Source organism: Sebastes umbrosus, chromosome 18, assembly GCF_015220745.1.
Source record: "Sebastes umbrosus isolate fSebUmb1 chromosome 18, fSebUmb1.pri, whole genome shotgun sequence".
Classification (NCBI taxonomy): domain Eukaryota; kingdom Metazoa; phylum Chordata; class Actinopteri; order Perciformes; family Sebastidae; genus Sebastes; species Sebastes umbrosus.
The window spans coordinates 21,856,540-21,874,798 of NC_051286.1; the positions used below are offsets into that span (position 1 = coordinate 21,856,540).

Below are 18,259 nucleotides of genomic sequence, written 5' to 3' on the forward strand. Positions count from 1 at the left end.
GGCCTGAAATATGGGTTGTAAGTGGGTTTGTCCACAGTTTCCATGTTGGCCCCATGCTCCAATTTCCCAGTAGTGACCCAACTAGAACCCATAGGGGTAGCCCACATCGGGAGCCCATGTGGGACCAACTTAGTTGACCCAAGTGGGCGCCATTTGGGTTGCCCATTCTGAGCCCATGCACTAATTTCCCATTAGTGACCCAACTAGAACCCACATGTGTAGGACCTACTTAGTTGATCCAAGTTGACCCAAGATAAGATGCCCATTTTGGGCCCATACCCACTTGATACCCCCAGCATAACCCATGTGGGGCCCACATAACCATGTTGGCTGGGTATAGGCAACAATCATAATGAAAACATTTTGAAAACATCCTACAAAGATGGGTTTTGAAATACATAACCAAACATCCACATATTAAACTACATGACTTTGGCTGTAGTAGTTTAATACAAGTGTAAGGATGCATGAACCCCATGCACTGCAGGCGTTTTTTTTCGCCCCGGTGATTGGCACATCTTGCTGACGGCCTGCACCCTCTGCTGCTGCTACTGCAGCAACAACCCTTCTGACTTGAAATAAGGAAGTGAGTGATCAGTGCTAGTGTGGCGGCGGAGGGATACGGAAAAGGCAATCCCCCATTCTGGCCACGGCCAATATACTCACTCCTCTAACCCCGCTAGTGGAACTCCATCTAAGGAACGAGCACACTCCTATAGTCTGCCTCCACAGACCAGCAAGCACACAACACCATCCGACATGGTATGTATTGTCATTCATTCTCTCTTCACTGGGGAAAAAACGCGTTGTAATTGTAGGAAACTACTGTTTGCTACAATTTGAAACATTGTGTCGCTTTATGCCTTTTTATTTCCGTTCCTGCAGGCTATACTATTCAGTGAGGAGACGCCCGCATTGTAACATGTTCTAGCTCTACTTGCATGGGGATTTTGTGGCTTATTATTATTATTATGGGCTGCCTTTTTGTTGCGCCTTGAAATGATGTTCACCTTCAAACCGTATTTCCTCATAACTGCGCAATAATATGCAGCAGCAGTTATTCGGTATTCGGCTCTACCGGGTCAAGTAGCTGCTGCATTTGCTGCAGCTCGAATTAATTTTTGGACTAGATTTAGTGGTATCGGTATAACTAGCTAAAGCTATTCTGGGTTACATTACGGCATAATTCTGCAGCCATAAATGCATTAGGGTGCATTTTACAATCCGCCTTAAGGAAGCGCAGGCGTGTTGCTGCTGAAGCCTGTCAGAGACGACATGTTCCTCTATATCAGAGAGCCGGAGCACACACATGATATTCGATGTTTTATTCGAATGATTTCGATTCTCGAACACGGTGAACCCGCGAAAATGACGATCCTTCTCTTCAAAAATGAGCTGGCTTCCCTTTTTTCTTTTTTTTTTTTTTCTCTATGCACCATCTTGGCTCTTGCTCGAGCCGAGCTGTGCCATGATGATGATGAAGGGGGTGGGGGGGGGGGGAATGGCACTATTTTTTATCTCGTCAGTTGTTCCGCAACGGAAACTGGCCATATTCTGTAATTACAAGGTTATAGCTCCTCTCTCTACATGGCCCTATAAAGGCTCCTAAAACAAGACAATCGAGACGCAGTTCCGCCTTTCACTGCAGGGTTTATCTCAGGCTATGTTCTCTCTATCTGTGTTATATGTTGGGCTGATTTGGTTGCCTCTTTGCAAATTTTTCGATGTGTTATGCAAATGTTGGTGGGTTTGTCTGAGAAGCTCTTTCTGGCACTGGTAAACACCTGCAAAACATCAAAAGCTGTGGGAAGTTTAGTCGACTTTTAACACCGGGTATTGTGAAATTAGGATCTACTCTACAGCTTATATACAGTATTTAAAAAAAGAGGATGTGTAGTATACTGAAAAAATGTTTCAATAGGCCTCAGTGACTTGCAAAATGCATTGCACATCATCACGCTGTTCTAACCAATTTCGCCAGATGTTGGGAGATACACTTTCACAAGACACATCTGCAACCTAATGAAACAGAGCCCCCTCCACTGGCGACGTCACATAAGTGGATGTGTGATCTGGATGTTGGAAAAGAGGCCTTCAAACTAAAATCCATTGATTATCAACCCTGATGGATCATTAATGGCCCAGGGGGGGAGGGAGTCAAGAAGCTGTAGATCTGTATTCCCCCCCACCCCCCTCTTGCCGTGATCAAATATCCCATATATGGTATCGAGCTGCGATGCAGTTTCACGTTGCAACGCGGCGGCGGCGCAGTAATTGGAGTGTAAAGCGGAATTGTTATGGAGCTAAGCTGCGTATCAGCATCTCTGAAAAGTTGAATCCACAGCGCCCGTTGTCTGCATCAATACGGCCATTGAAGTGGAAACAGCCTCCCCCATTGAGGTGGAAGTATCGAATAAGTAGTCGGACCATGCTAAGGCCCTATCCTGTTCCTGTTACGCTCTTGTTTGCTGATGCATGTTTAGTAACTCGAAGGACATCCGATCCGCCGCGATGAATAATTGATATGCTTGGCGGCAACACCTAGCCATGTCCCATGTTCCCAGTGTCTAGGAGCGATAAAGTGGTGCGGAGGAGTGCCCCGGCCACCTACCGCCACCGGGCCATATGGTGCACCGGCCTTGTCCGCAGGGTGTGGGTAGGCTGGTGTTGTTTACACCCATCCCCTCTCCCCTCTCCCCTCCTCCCCTCCAGACACAGCCCCCCCGAGCCCCGAGGCCTCACTGTCTTTTGTCCGGCCTCAAAGAGAAGAGGCGTTCAGCGCTCTGTGGAGCTCAGTGCTGCTATAGAAAAGGAAGTGTGTGTGCCACACTGACTCTTTGTGCTTGTGCTTGTGTTAGGATGAATGGAAAGCGTGTATGTGTGTGTCACACCCATCTGTCGGAGTGACAGCTGGTTGTGCATCTTTCACATGTAGAGAAGCAAAAGCTACTTCAGGAATTGCCCGGGCGCCTCCCGGCGACAGATCAGCAATTTGAAAAGTGCCCACAGCGTCGATAGAGAAGAAGATAATCGTTGGCGTTCTCTTACGCCATTTTGCATCCCCTATCAAATTAAACCGAGTGTGAACAGTGAGCGATGCGGTATGTTTGTACAAGGGTAATATGACATCAACTGAGAGCACAAGATATTCCTCGCTGGCCCAGTGAACTGCCTCCTGCCTCCCACGGTCCTGTTGGTAGCGCATTGCTGGGGCCGGCTGCCCGGGCAACAGTGGGAGTGGTTGACCCACTCATGCCAGCGAACTGGTGCCAACAGAGCCCCCCCACCCCCAAACACTCACACACCCCTATTCCTCTACAAGCTGTTATAAGGCTGGAAGCCTGGCAGTGAACAACCCTGTCCATGGACCACTGTGGATGGTGAATCACAGGGAGTTTCCTCTGAACAGTATGTCACATGTATAGAGAGAAAATGGACACACAGAGGGGAAAGGTCTGGAGGGGGAGGAGGAGTTGGTATTGGCTGAAGTCCAGGGAGAGAAGGAGGAAAAAAGCAGAAAAAGGAAGGGATGGGCCGGTAGTGGGCCTGGTGGTGCAGCAGCACCAGGAGGCCCCGACAGCTTGGGCCTAAGCCAGGGGAGGATCCATAGCACTGAGTCACCAAACCCCACACCCTGTCCACTTAGAGAGACAGCAGAGGACAGAAAGAGACAACAGGAGTGACATGGCATGACAAAGAGGGTGACTAAAGGGAGATAGGAAGGGAGACTTATCAACGCGAGGAAAAAGAGATGAGAGGAAGATGGCGCCAGAAAACACACAGACGAGAAAGAGAACATTGGTCGAGCTGGGTGGCGTGTTAGCATCAACGGAGCTGTTTTGTCTCCTGACATTTCCGATCCTCGCAGATGGAAATGGAGACAGGAAGAGGGCGCGGGGAGGGAGAAGAGAAAAGCATTGAATCATGTCAGTCAGCTAATTGTATGAGCGCTGCTGATGTTATCCACAAAACCCCTCGCTGGCCAGATCAATCCATCCTGTGGCTGCTGCTACTCAAGCCACAGGGAGAGGTCTCTTGTTTTTTGAAAAGCTAAAGGTCAGCTCGCAGTATGTCATCTGCTAAATCTCATCCGGCCTAACTGAATCTAGTCATTATGCAACAAATTTAATTTACTGGGCTTGATTTACAAAATGAAAATACCCTCACCTCCAAACATGGACTTTACAAGGCTCTGATTTCCACGGCCGTGGGATTTAAGGATGACTCTGTTATTGGATGTTTGCTTGGCAGCATCCGCAGCTAGATCACTTGTACAAACACAAACCCACCGATGGGCTGGAGGAATTTGCTTTGAGGCAGAAGTGGCTACTCTGACTAATTCACAGGAAACATGGGGATGGAAAGTATTGGTGTTGAGGAAGAACGCCATTAAGACGGACTCTGTGTGTGTCTGCAAGAGCACACATGCATGCATGCAAGCGTATGTGCACATCTGTGACTGCTCATGTTTATCTGTGTGTTCCTTTGCTGCCAGGCACAAAAGATGTCAGCAGGGTCTGTTAACAATGATAATAAAAGAAAGGATGGGAGGATACCTGTGGGAGTTATTTGCGCCTCAAGCTTTGTATTCACACTTTACTGCTGAGGGTATTTGTTTGGAAACAGTAGCTCCTCCACAAAGAAGCTCAATCCTCCTATGTTAAAGGCCTGGCGGTGGATGCTCGCCAGGTGTGAGTCACCATCAGCCATCGCAGAGCCCTCAGCTAGAGGAGGGAACAGGCTGGGAGCGGGAATCAATCTGCGCCAACGCAGCAGGCCGTTTCTCCTGTTGGTATGACCGTGGAAAACACTCCCGTGCTGACATGTCCTGAAGCAACCCCCGCCTAAAACACTCTCTCCCGGTCTGGAGACAGCACTTCATCCGTTTTATTACAGCATCTCGTTGCCCAAGCAGTCCCTCTCGTGTGGACTGCCACGGTGCAGACTAGTTTTGGACATGGTGTGAGTCAATCCCATGGAGCCACTCGTCGGCTGGAAGTTTAATTTCGTGCAGTGTCATTGTAGAGCTCTCTGTGTGGCAGCTTTCTAGCGGTCCATCAAGTAAACGCAACCTTTAAAAGACATCTTGATAACGTCTATTAGTGTCAGCAAAGTCTGATAGCTGATTTTCAGCATCAATATCAATTTTATAACAGTCAAAGTCTGACTGGAGTCAAGGTGGACTCCCAATTGGCATTAAACTATTACAGGGTATAGGTGACAATGGGGCCGATCTATTCAGTAATATAATCTATTCTATAATTCTACTTCCTGTTTACGTTTTTTACCAATTTGTTTACTCCTGTGTGAATTCAACACTTGACAAATGAAAAGTATGGAGTATTTCTCATTTTAAGAACTTCAGAATAAAATAAATAAATATAGGCCTAGCCTATATCGCAATAGAAACTATATAGAAAAATATATCCAATAGACATTTTTGTATCTTCTTGACAATATATTGTCATATTGCCCAGCCCTATTGCCTTGCACTTAAAAGAATGTTCTCAGTCACTTCTGGTATTGCTCACTGGTATTGAACACTAGTATTTGATCAGTACTCTGTATCAGCCAATAGCCAAATCCCTGGTATCTCTATCTGGACTGAAAAAGTCAGAGCGGTGCATTCCTAATTGACGCTTCCATCCCCAGTGCATTGGTTGTTAGCTAACGGGCCTAGTAGCTAATTTGGAGTATTGCCGTTGGTAAATCTTGGCAGTCCTCCTGGGAGCAGATTCCAGCCGAGGCCTCTGGTGATGGCCTAGCAGCAGCTCCGCTAGACCCCTGAACACTGTGGTCAGTGTTGAGCTGTGTGGTGGTTAGTGGGTGGGGACGATGAGGAATGCAATGACGTAACAGTTTGGAATTTGTAATAGTTGCCTTGTTGAGAATAACTTCATTGTTTGTAACCCTCTCCCTTCTTTCTTTTTTTTAGGCTGACCAACTAACAGAGGAGCAGATTGCAGGTAGGAACAGAGATAGTTTCTCTTTTACTCCTTCCTCTTAGCCAAGTCCTTTCTTCACATATGTACTGGCTACTGGTGGATTACTTCCACACTATGTCATTCATTAAAGTTTCTCAGTCACGAGCAAGCTGATATCTCTCTTTAACTGTTCTGGTTGCCGCCACGTCACTTATGGGAAGCACGAAATGAAACAGAACATTGAAGGATCTGGCAGCCGCCCTCCCTTGGTAGATCATTAGCTTTTCAACATGAACAGGAAATAAAGGGGAAGAAGCATTTACAGCATGTCATGAGTCAGGAGTAAAACCCAGGAAGCCACAGTGAACAGGCAGTTTTGCAACGCTAGCTTATGAGTACTTTCAATCACTGAGGCACCTTGATATCCTTGATAAATAAATGATGTGGCCTTTGTATTAAAACTGGAGGCTGCACAGTTTCTTCTGAGTCAAACCCCCTCTGTGGCTAATTAGCTTGTGCTAAAGCTCCAAGGCTAACGCTATACTATTGCCTGCACCTCCCTGGATGTTCTTTTTATGGCCCATAGTTCAGAAGCCTGCTCGTACAAGCTGGCGCAGGACATTGAAGTTATTGCAGTAAAGTCTCTTTCAGCTGCCAATATTCTGCACCATTTTCCCTTTTTCACATTATGAGATAGGATCCCTGTGTGGTTTCAGAGCTCAGCACATTTACAACTTCACTTCCCTTCCACGCTCATGTGGGCCAATACACGGGGGGATTGATTAACCTTTTCAACCCGATTGCATCGTCCTAACACAGCCCATTTCTGTAACAGCGTAGCAACGGTGAGCTAACCTCCCGCTCTTACCTCCTCCACCCTCCGCAGAGTTCAAGGAGGCTTTCTCCTTATTCGACAAGGATGGCGACGGCACCATCACCACCAAAGAGCTCGGCACCGTCATGAGGTCGCTGGGTCAGAACCCCACAGAGGCTGAGCTGCAGGACATGATCAATGAGGTGGACGCTGACGGTCAGTATATATACTTTATTTATCCATGATATATTTACAGCCGTGAGTTACTCACCACTGATATGTCAGTAATAAACAAGTTCCCTGTTAATGAGGTGCTATCAGGTGCCAAATAAGGAAATAGAGCTAGTAAATGCCTCTTGATTGGCCCAAAATTATGAATTTTAAGGAGGTTTAGAATCAGAAGTATCCTCGTTTTACAAACACACAGTTTGAACAGTTAATATGATTGGGTTTCACACTATAGACTTCATCTAACACATTTTAAATCCAGTGGGCTATCTCTGGGGTCTGAAAAGTGAAGCCAAGTGCCTTAAACTTGCATTCTTTCTAATAGCCAGCGAGTCCACTGGTTGCAAAAAGAAGTCTGATTGAATAGAAGTCTATGAGAAAATGAGCCTACTTCTCACTTGATTTATTACCTCAGTAAACATGAGTTTATGTTCTCAATCGCTAGTTTCAAGTCTTCTTCAATACAGCAAGATGTTCATTTAGCAAATTATGTTCCCATTTAGAGTCAAATGGACCATAAAGCAGGATGTGCTTTAGGGCGTGGCTACCTTGTGATTGACAGGTCGCTCCCACAACGTTGTCCGGTCTGGAAGTTGTTTTTACCTTACAACTTGAACTCTTTCAAAGTGTGTTTTCAGTTCATAAAAGTTCATTAAAACCCTTTTGGTTGCCTAAAAGAGTCTTACTCAGGGTTCGGTTGTACTTAGCTCCACCCTCACTGCTGGTTGCAAAAAACCAAGATGGCGACAAACAAAATGCCAAACTCGAGGCTTCAAAACAGCAGTCTACAAACCAATGGGTGACGTCACGGTGACTATACAGTCTGTTTGACTGAGATTATACCTCATATACAGTGCTAATAGACAACTCTGTGATAATTTCTGCTAAATCCTAAATAAAAGAGTGGACTAAATCATCATGGGGTGCTAGAAATATCTTGCATTACAAAGACAGCATCTGTTTTGTGAATCATTTTCTATCCAGGCAAGTGAAACATGTCACCCGACAAATATAGAGTGCACGCTTGGTTTGGCTTCATTTACTTGGGAAATGTAATTGAAAGCTCTATAATCAGCAGTTAAATTGTTAATTGTACTCGCGTTTTACAGTCTATCGTAAGCGAGGGTTTTGATATTTAGGTTAATAAGGTGATGCCATTCTGTTCCCATCAGCAGTTTAACTGATCCTTTCCTGCTCACGTCCCCGTTTTTAATCAGTGAAATGACTCACAGTAAAAGACCAATTTTAGTTCAATTATAGGTGGTACAGTTCTTTGGGAGATTTATCCCAAAATTTCAGGTCATTTTAGAGGAAATAGAACCATAATTCCACATTTTGTTGCATGACTTCTGTGATAAAACCTCTGTTACAAATGCATGAGGGATTAAATAGAGCATCCATTACTGCCCCCACATCAGTGGTGTTGTTGCCCACCTCCCTCCCCTCTTCTACCAACTGTCAACCAACTGTCCAAGCCAACTGTCCGGCCAGCTTTACTGTCAGATGACGTGTCCCTCTGTGTCAGCAGTTTAGTCACTGCGTGTTCGGCTCCATCATAGTTGACAATGTCAGGGATATGGGTGCGCGGGCGGGAGGTGCTTTCAGTGCTGGCGAGAGTGTTGGCGCCCCATGCTGAGTGCCATAATTCAGGCAGATTCTTCTGTTCACCTCACGAACAGGTTCACCGAGTCTTCATCCTCCACTGCAGAGGCGCTGTGATTGAAAAGATAGGGATAGAGAGAATGAAAGACAAAGAGAGGAGTCAGAGAAGTTGGCTCGTAGCTCCCCAAGCTGGCCGTCCTTGGGCAGCAGAGTCGAGGATGTTAGCTGTCAGTGGGCCTTTACCCCAGCGGTGCTCTGTCAGCTTATAGGATTTTGTAAATGGGACCGCATTGATCACGAGAAATCGATTGCACCGCAGCTTGGCTGCCCCTTTTATTGAAACGTCCTCCCACCATCCTCAGCGCCCTCCCCCTCCCCGTCAGTTACACCCAAGAGCAAGCACACACACACACACACACACACACCATCACTAACATCCCCTTGTTCTGCCTCTGCCTCCCTTGGCTGATGCAATCTAGGTCAGACAGCAATGAAGCTAGTAATGGAAAATAAAAGTGGTTACATAAGGCCCTCTCTGCGCTCTGCACATCCAGTACCCACATCGGCAAGCCATGGGATGTCAGCTGGCCCATTGAAAATCAGCTTTATTTACCAAACAAGGAGGCCGTGGCAAAGAATTACAATGAATGGAAGAGAGGACGGGAGGCTTTAGACGGACAGGGAGCCGTTAAAAGAAATAGTCTCTGAGGGTATTTGATTGTGAAAGCCAAGCCGCGATTTATGAGCAGCGTGGGTATCAAATGGAAATCGCTGCTGTTTTATGTTACAGCCACACAGATCAGCTAACCACACCTGCTTGAAAGGATACGTCCATATTTCTGGCATATGACGGACCACGCTGAACTCAAATATGTAAAAAGATATTTCAACACGGATTAAATAACCGTATGACAAAAATATTAGCGTTAGTCACACATCACTCGTCATCATTACACAACCCCCGACATTTCATTCTTATCTCCGGGATGGAAGTTGGCTTTATGATGCAGGAAAAAGCGATGACCACACGTACTGAGATGCCTCAGCCTTCTATAGTTTGCGTCAGCACCTCTTATGTGTAATCGCACCATCTCCCACTCGGTTCACTCCTTATATTCTCTCCTCTTCACAGCTCCCTCATCTCCATCGCTCTCTCTCTCTACCGCCCACTCCCTTTTTTTTTCTCTTTTTCCCTCCCACCATTTTCTCTCTCCTCCCCGCCTGCCTTCCTCCCTATCTTCATCCCTTCTTGCTTCCATCCCTCCTCCACCGCAGCAGCAGCTGGCTCGAGGTGCAGTTGAGCTGATATTGCTCGAGGGCCTTCTCTAGTCATTGTCCCCCCCTCAGATGATGGTTTTCCAGTGGCCTTCTCCAAGACTCTGCTCAGCCTCTCTCCAACCCCCCCCCCCTCCCAGTGGCAGAATGTGTTCCCTCGGTGCTGCTGGCTGTCTCTGTGTGTTAGATAACAGGTCCTTAGATTGTTACCCTAGGCTATGAGATCACCATCTGCCCCATCACATTACTGCATCCCTTTTCGTTCCACACACACACACACACACACACACACACATCCATTCTCCCTATCTCGCTCTCTGAGGCGTGTACTGTCATTGGTTAATCTGCGTACAATCCCTCCGCCCCCATCCGTCCCACCCCCGTGGCTAATCCTCCCGGGTGCTTTGCCCTCGGTGTCCCTGACCTTCTCTCCAATCCCCCTGACATTTTTTTTTGTCCGTTTTTAATTATAATATGCCACCGCAGCATCTCCGGGTCTACATGAAAGCGAGTACACACACCGCCATTAGACTCACCACCACCACCATCATCCTCCCTCCTGTGGTTGGCGAGCTGCTGAGTTCCTCATAGATCCTTCCTCTGTCAAGAGGGTCTGATCCGCTGGTAATCCTGTCTTGACAACGGTAACACGGATATTGATCCCATCGCACGCATACATGCGCCACCAGCACAGCAGCTGCCATTAGCAGCAGCAAAACACGGTGTCAGAAAGGGGAAAGAGGGACAAAAAAGAAAAAAGGACTTAAGGGTGGACATGAGGGATGGAGCATCTGGATTGAAGCTCCCCCACCTCCTTTTCTGGCCTCCTCCTCTTCCCTTCCCCTCCAGCCAGGGTTTCTGACAGGAGCACCAGGGGAGATGAGCCTTTGATTTATCCAGGCTCCTCGGAGGCCAAGCTGCACAGTATACTATATGTCTACATTATGGATGACTGGCTATGGGTTCCCCCCTGCAATCCTGCTGCGTTTGTGTATAACATATGCAACATCTTCCCAGGGCTTCCCTGAGGAAGAAAGGGAAACACACACTGAATCACTCGCACAAGTACATCCCTCCACCTCCTCCTCTCAGGGTGCAGTAGCAGGTTTATCGCAGCGAGGATGTATACTAAAATCATTTTAGGGCTGCTACCCTCTCAAGTCGCACCCGACACTGCCAGGTATGGCCAGTAGGATGATGTAAAAGCCAGTGTCATACACAGGAACAAAAAACAAAACTGGAGGGCTAAATTAATATTAAGTCCTCACTGAATATTTTTGCTTTTCATCAGCTAAATGCTGCGTTACATTATCTCTACTTACCCCAGGTTGCTTTTAAGTAATTGCAATTTTTGCTGATTAAATGTGCCCCATTGATCACCCATTCCAGGTAATGGAACTATTGACTTCCCGGAGTTCCTGACCATGATGGCCAGAAAAATGAAGGACACGGACAGTGAGGAGGAGATCCGCGAGGCTTTCCGGGTATTTGACAAGGTAAATAAAGGTTTCCATGCTTGGTAAATGTAAGTTTTAGCTTTATTTTTCACCTTTAAAGAGGACCTATTATGCTCATGATGCTCATGATGCATACTTGTATTTTGGGTTTCTACTAGAACCCTCCCCTGAAAAGCTCAGTCTGCTCTGATTGGTCCACTCTGTTGTGATTGGTCAACCGAACCAAACTCTTTGGACTCCGCTCTAACTATCTTTCTTTTGAGGGCGTGCCAAACTACCCGACAGGCAGGTATTATGCAAATGTGTTACTTGGTGACATCACCATGTTACAGAAGAAAAGACAGGACTAAAAACTACATAACACAATAAAGGAGAGGGGGAAAAAGCACAAAAGCATAATATAGGTCCTCTTTAATTTATGTGGAGTCAAGTCAGACTAAAAAGTCTGTCATAAGCATAACGACACCCAGGTGTAGGGCTGTCCCGAATAACATTTTTTTGGGCTTCGATGCTTCGGCGAGTAATATTCAAAGCTATTTGAAGCCTCGGGACAGTGCCGCTGCCGCACTACTGTACACACTTGCACCTCTACACATAACAAAGAGTGATATCCGTCTGAGATTAAGTAAGGGATAATGTGCAGCGAGCCGGTCATTGTTGTGAAAGAAACCCAGACAGAGCGATGCTGTGGACGTGAAGGGGTTTCTTTTACAACAATGACCCTCTAGCTGTACATTATCCCGCTTATTACACGGCTACTTACTGAAGAAATCAACAATTTGACATATAAAGGTTCGCCAGAGTCCGACATCAGAACTGCGCCCATTAACGGTCTGCTATAAAGAAATAACAGACCGTAGAATGGCGCAATTGACCAATCAGAATCGAGCATTCAACAACGCTGTGTAATAAAATTAATATATAATTTATATATATATATATTAAAAAAAACAAAAAAAACGAAGCATTCCAATAATGATTTGGAGGTTTATTACCATGGCAACGGTCGAAGCTTCGAAGCATTTGGGTCAGCCCTATCCAGTTGAGATAACTAAGGTTTAAGTGATGCCAGACCAGGCTACTGGTAAAACGTTTTACCTAATGGGACAACGAAGTAATCAGTTTCCTACTTCTGGCCCGCTTAACACCTGTCGGCACGGCTCCTTATTTATCAGTCTGGTGGGAATTCTCCCCCCCCGCCCCCCTCACTAGTTGTCAGCCTGTGGAATTTTTCGTCTTTCACACATTTGATCCCATTCCGCATGTTTTCCAGGACGGAAACGGCTACATCAGCGCCGCCGAGCTCCGCCACGTCATGACGAACCTGGGAGAGAAGCTAACGGACGAGGAGGTGGACGAGATGATCAGAGAAGCAGACATCGATGGAGACGGACAAGTCAACTACGAAGGTAAGATATACAGACGGAAGAAGAAGAAGAAGGAAGCAAGCACATACTAAAATGTCACGGTGCGCAAAATAGCTTGAGTTTCTAGGCCACGGTGTAAGCTTTTATTAAACAGGGGGACCAGAGCACTTCATTTTCTGAGCTGTGTATTTCTCTGAGGGCGACTGCAAGACAAGCCAGCCACACATAATATTAGTTATTAGATAGGGGCTATAGATGGAGCCTGCTGAAACAGAGATGGGAGAAAGCCATCCTTCTGAATTATCATCAGTGTGCCAGGAGCCTTTTCACTCTTTCTTTCTTTCTCCCTCTCTCTCTCTCTCTCTCTCTCTCTCTCCCATCCCCTACTGTCGCTCCCTTGGCACATTACACGAGAGACTGCGCTCATTTTCTAGAAGGCTGTTGATATATTATGAACAGTCCGTAAGTCTTGGCTGAAAAGTGCCCTACTTCTATACTCCCATTGTACCACAGACAGAATATGTACTCAACAGACAACGAAAGCCTTCTCTTATTTATTTATTTTTCTGTTTTATATGTGTGCGGTGCATATCGCCATCAACTGTAAGCACAACGCAAGAGCCTTTTTTTAATCAAACAGGTTTAATGAGATGAACGTGGAAGCCGTTCGGAAAGGGGACACTAATTAGGATGTGTGTTCCGAAGCCTGCTCAAGTTGATTAAAAAATGAATAAAGCATTTAACAATTAAGCAGGTGACTGCTCTCACTTGGCAACAGGCTGTGCCAAAAGCCTTAAACCTCATGTACCTTACTTGTCTTCTCTCTTTTTTTCTCCCTTCTGCAGAGTTTGTACAGATGATGACCGCGAAGTGAAGCTTGCCCGCCCCGTCCTGTCCCCTCTTAGAAGAAAACAAAAAAAAAAAACGAAGAAAAAAAAAATCAAAATGTTTTACTTACCTCTTGGAAAAAAAAAATGTTCATTTATTCATACTGTTTCTGTATAGAAAATAATTGAATGTTGAAATAAAATATCCTTCTGTCCACAACAGGAAAAATATAAAAATATACAAAAAATATCTGCATGAAAATGATGGTTAGTGATCCTGTCCCCTCCCCCCGGAGATCAGTTTAGCATCAGTACTTAACAAGTAAAAATAATAATAACAACAAACCCTGTAACTACTACCTTCAGACTAAAGCAAAAGCATTTGGCGAACTCCTTCCAGTTCCATTTGCTAGTGGTAAATGTCTGAACTGGCCATCTCTTCTTTCTCTCTCTCTGTTTTCTGTTCTTCATGCATGCAGCTTGAGACCGGAGCACTAACCCCCCTGACCCCCCCACCCCCATATCCCTCCTCCGGGCTACCAGAGCGTGCTGATTCCACTATAAGCTGTCCTCTTGTTGGTTTGGTACAGTTTTTTTGTATTTGGAGAGGAACCCTGTACTGTTAAGATGAGAGAGTATACCAGGTTCTAACTCAAGCGTTAAAGTGGAATGGGACTTAATTGTATGCTAGATAAAAAGAGAAAAAAAAACAATGTACAAAAAATACATTTTCAAATGTTTGGCATGTTCTTTTGTTTATGTTATGTTATTTGGATGGCCATCTTAGTAGTTGTGCGTCCTGCCCTTTTTAAAGGAGGGGGGACTTAAAAGAGTCTTACGGTGAGCTTTCTATTTTCTTTTTCTTTTTCTTTTCTTTCTTTTCGCTGAGATGGAGTGTCTGTCCTCTTTTCTTGCAAGAGAGAATCACTGGCCTTCACTTTTTCTTTTTCTTCTTCTGTTTCTCGACTCAGACAAGAGCATAGTGAGGGGTGTGCTGTGTTCGCAGCGCACGCTGTTAGGAGTGTCAGCACACCAGTCTTCGCAACTGTTCGCCTGAGTTCAGTTTACATTCATTCCAAGTTGTACATGCTAGTCTTTATTTTTTTTTTTCAAATAAAAGACCATGAACTTTATCATGTCTTATGTCATTTTTCGAATGCTTGGATGTGAAAATGATCGATAAAGACAGTATAACAAGTAGGGGTGGGAAGCCAGAATTGATATATTTGCTTCATTTGAGTCAATGCGGAGGGAAAAAGAAGTTACCGTTATTATTGTTATAGTCTGAGTAACGTGACGTCATATCTGTTCCGTATCCGTCATCCAAAACAAACCGCAGCGAGCCAAAAGTAGAAAACGTCCATGTGGATACAACCTGCACCCTCGCATTTTAAATCCAAAGTGGTAAACACTACACATCCAGTAAAGTATGGAAACACTTTGGGTTTTACACATGGAAAAGTAGAGCTAGACATCACAGCTAAAGCTGCATGCTAACTCTGTCATGGACAGGTAACGTTATCGTATTGCGGTAACGTGCGGTCAAGCCGGCCGTCACTCTCACCTCAGTGGTCAAATTGGCCGACGCTACGACTGTAGAGCACCCATATACTGACATTTATGTTAAATGCATTCAAACGGCCCCGATGGAGCTGACCATGGATATATAAAGAAAACGGAGCTAGTAGCGGTGTAAAATGTGTGAGGTTTTCAAAATAAAGTGTTAACAAAGGGAATTATATATACAAAATACATATATGGAAATAAGATTGATTGGATTATATTCACCAGAAGTATAAAACATTACATGTCCCTTATAAATAAATAAAAAAAGAAAATACCACTAATTTGTGAGGGAAATGTCTTTATTCTTTGATTTTTGGGGTTTCTGGAAAAAGTAATAAATACACACAGACATCTCTGACTACATACTGTACATGCTGAAAATCAAACATTTTTACTATATTGATATAGATATTTTCCAAAGTAAAAGTCCCTAGAAGTGTATGATTCAACTTTTTCCCATGGTCTAGTGTTAAAAAAAGTTGACAAAAACGGCAATAAATCATAATATCAAATCTCAAAACTTGTAGAATCGCAATACTTAAAAATCGCAATACATATCGAATCGGCACCCAAGTATCGTGATAGCATTAAATCGGGGGATAGGTGTATCGTCCCAGCCCTAATAACAAGTCTGGTCACGGACTAAACAAATAATAAACTATTATGAGCATCGTTCTCTCCATGTTTAGTGTCACTGGAGTGATGATGTTCAGCAGAGGCAGGCCTCGCCGCGTTGTAATACTGTGCTCCGTTACATGGCAGTGAGGTTTGTGGAGAGAGTGAGCCGCTCACAGGGAAGGGAGAGGCAGCAGAGAGTGTTTGCTCTCGCGCTCAGCAGTGGATATACATATACACATCTATGACGCCTCTTTCTCTCTCAAGACCCAGCCGGTTGCTAGGCAACAGGAGCATGCTGTAACTGGGATGTTGGGGGTTTTTGAAAAGGCAAGTGGGAGTTTGAATAAACCCTCCTGCTTCTGCTGATGACTCCATGTTGGCTTGTCCTAGCAAGGCAAACCAGGCCACAACACTACTGCCGTGTGCACTTTTTAAACAGCACACACGCACCAAGTACAGGACAGGAAGGTCTCTACCGTGCCTCCGACACGATACGACCTAAATGTCTTAAAAGTCAGTGCATTGATTTACTATATTTGGACTGTAATTTGACCATCTTTGGAGAGGAGCAAAGATAGCCTGAGACAGTTTCCCACCCACCTACAGCATGAAGCCAGCACTTCCCTTAATCATAGCTCTGCACACAGGCACACACACCTTCTTCTTTTTACACATAGATAGGGCGGGGTTCTGCTTTCAGCGAGGAAAACAGAGCATTCTCTGCATTCCTCGTACACTCATTATCTCTGTAGATCTGTTTTAAATTAGATGCCATCTACCAACTGTGGAATGAGACTAACTGGCATTTATCAGATAAACTGAGGTTCAGTGAAGGAAAGAGTGGTTAACAAGAAGCTGGAGGGGGAACCCTGCCAAAAAGCTGCCAGTAACTGGGAAGTATGCCTGTCATTACTACCAGCGTGGTGTTTTATTTTTGAAAAAAAAACAGACAAACTAATACACTCAGCTTTCCTCACCCCTCCCTGCAGCAGCGGCCGAGCCGATAGAAACTGCTGTGAAGTTGATTGAAAGCTGGGACTGAAGCTCTGCTGTTCTAGTCAGGTGGTCAAACCTCGAAGTTTACATTTGATAGAAAATAGCAGAGCTAATTTTGAGTCCCATAATACCATTTAAAAAGCAAATAAGGCATAAGAAATGAAATGAATAGTCATATGAATAAGTAAGGTTAAATCTATGAATGAACCAATAAATTGCAAAATAATTCAGTTAATTATTGAAACTGAATTGTTAAATATGAAGTGTTACTTAATTCTTATTTTATGTTTAGTTTATAGTGTTATAAAAGTACATTTCTATTTCATTATAGATTTTCTTTTATTTCATGTCGCTTTTTTTTAAATAATTTTAATGATAGTGCCCACCCCAATGTTCAGCCAGTACATGCCCACACTATATAGTTAAAATATCAAAAAAAGTCATAGTTTAGGCATTAAAATGTGAAAAAAGGTGATAGTATAGTATCATAAAAAAGTCAAAGTATATTATGTCATAAGACTTTGACATTTTAATGACATACTATACTATCAATCATTTTTATTAAGGCTGACAATCTATTAAAATATTTAATTGCAATTAACTGCAAATTAATCACCCGTTTTTTATCTGTTCAAAATGTACCGTAACGGGAGATTTGTCAAGTATTTAATGCTCTTATCAACATGGAAGTGGGCAAATATGCTGCTTTATGGAAATGTATGTATATAATTATTATTGGAAATCAATTAACACAAAACAATGACAAATATTGTCCAGAAACCCTCACAGGTTTTAGCATAAAAAATATGCTCATATCATAACATGACAAACTGTAGCCCAACAGGTTGATTTTTTTTCAACCTGCTATACTACTACTTTTTATGACATACTACATTATTACTTTTTTTTCTCGACATACTATACTATTACTTTTTTTTTTAAATTTCGACAAACTATACTATTAGCTTTTTTGGACATACTATACTATGACTTTTTTTTTTACATACTATATCATTACTTTTTTGTACAATTTGTTTTTGACATGATATATGACTTTTTTTTAGAAATTTTAATGCCATGCTATATCATGACTTTTTATGACATGTTTGTATGACATACTATACTATTACTTTTTCCATGATATTTTAATGACACACTATACAATGACTTTCTTTTTAGGACATTTTTATGAGATACTATACAGACAGGCATACAGTTGAACACATTAACCATACAAATACACAAGAAACACACACAGAGAACAGGTGGGCTACCAAACAGAGGGCAAATCCACTAGAAGACGACTCTACTGGTAGGTTTGTGCTGCCGCTCTATATGCTCCAACCAAACAATGAGCCAAAACCAAACACACCCTGCCAGACAATCCCAAGACGGAAAGGGTGTGGTTTGGTTGAGGCTGCGAGTTCCCTGAAAGAGGCCTCCCCTCCTCTCAGCGGAGGATGGGACACTTGAGCACCCTGGGGGTTAAATTAAGAACATCAATATTTCACGTGTAAATGAAGCAGCACACTGTGAAGGCAGTAATGCGAGAAGGATTGACTGGGCAGAGGTATCACGTATCAGC

The 18,259-nt window shown here is 44.1% G+C and overlaps 1 protein-coding gene across 1 annotated transcript; it reads left to right on the forward strand.

Annotated features, from left to right (window-relative positions):
* The first annotated feature begins 627 nt into the window (after nucleotides 1–627).
* Nucleotides 628–14,627, forward strand: LOC119476915 (calmodulin-1). The gene is made up of 6 exons (XM_037750570.1): nucleotides 628–762; nucleotides 5,936–5,966; nucleotides 6,811–6,954; nucleotides 11,233–11,339; nucleotides 12,574–12,709; nucleotides 13,513–14,627. Exons 1-6 carry the CDS (start codon nucleotides 760–762, stop codon nucleotides 13,539–13,541), a joined length of 450 nt encoding a protein of 149 aa, XP_037606498.1. The 5' UTR covers nucleotides 628–759; the 3' UTR covers nucleotides 13,542–14,627.
* The last annotated feature ends 3,632 nt before the right edge of the window (nucleotides 14,628–18,259 follow it).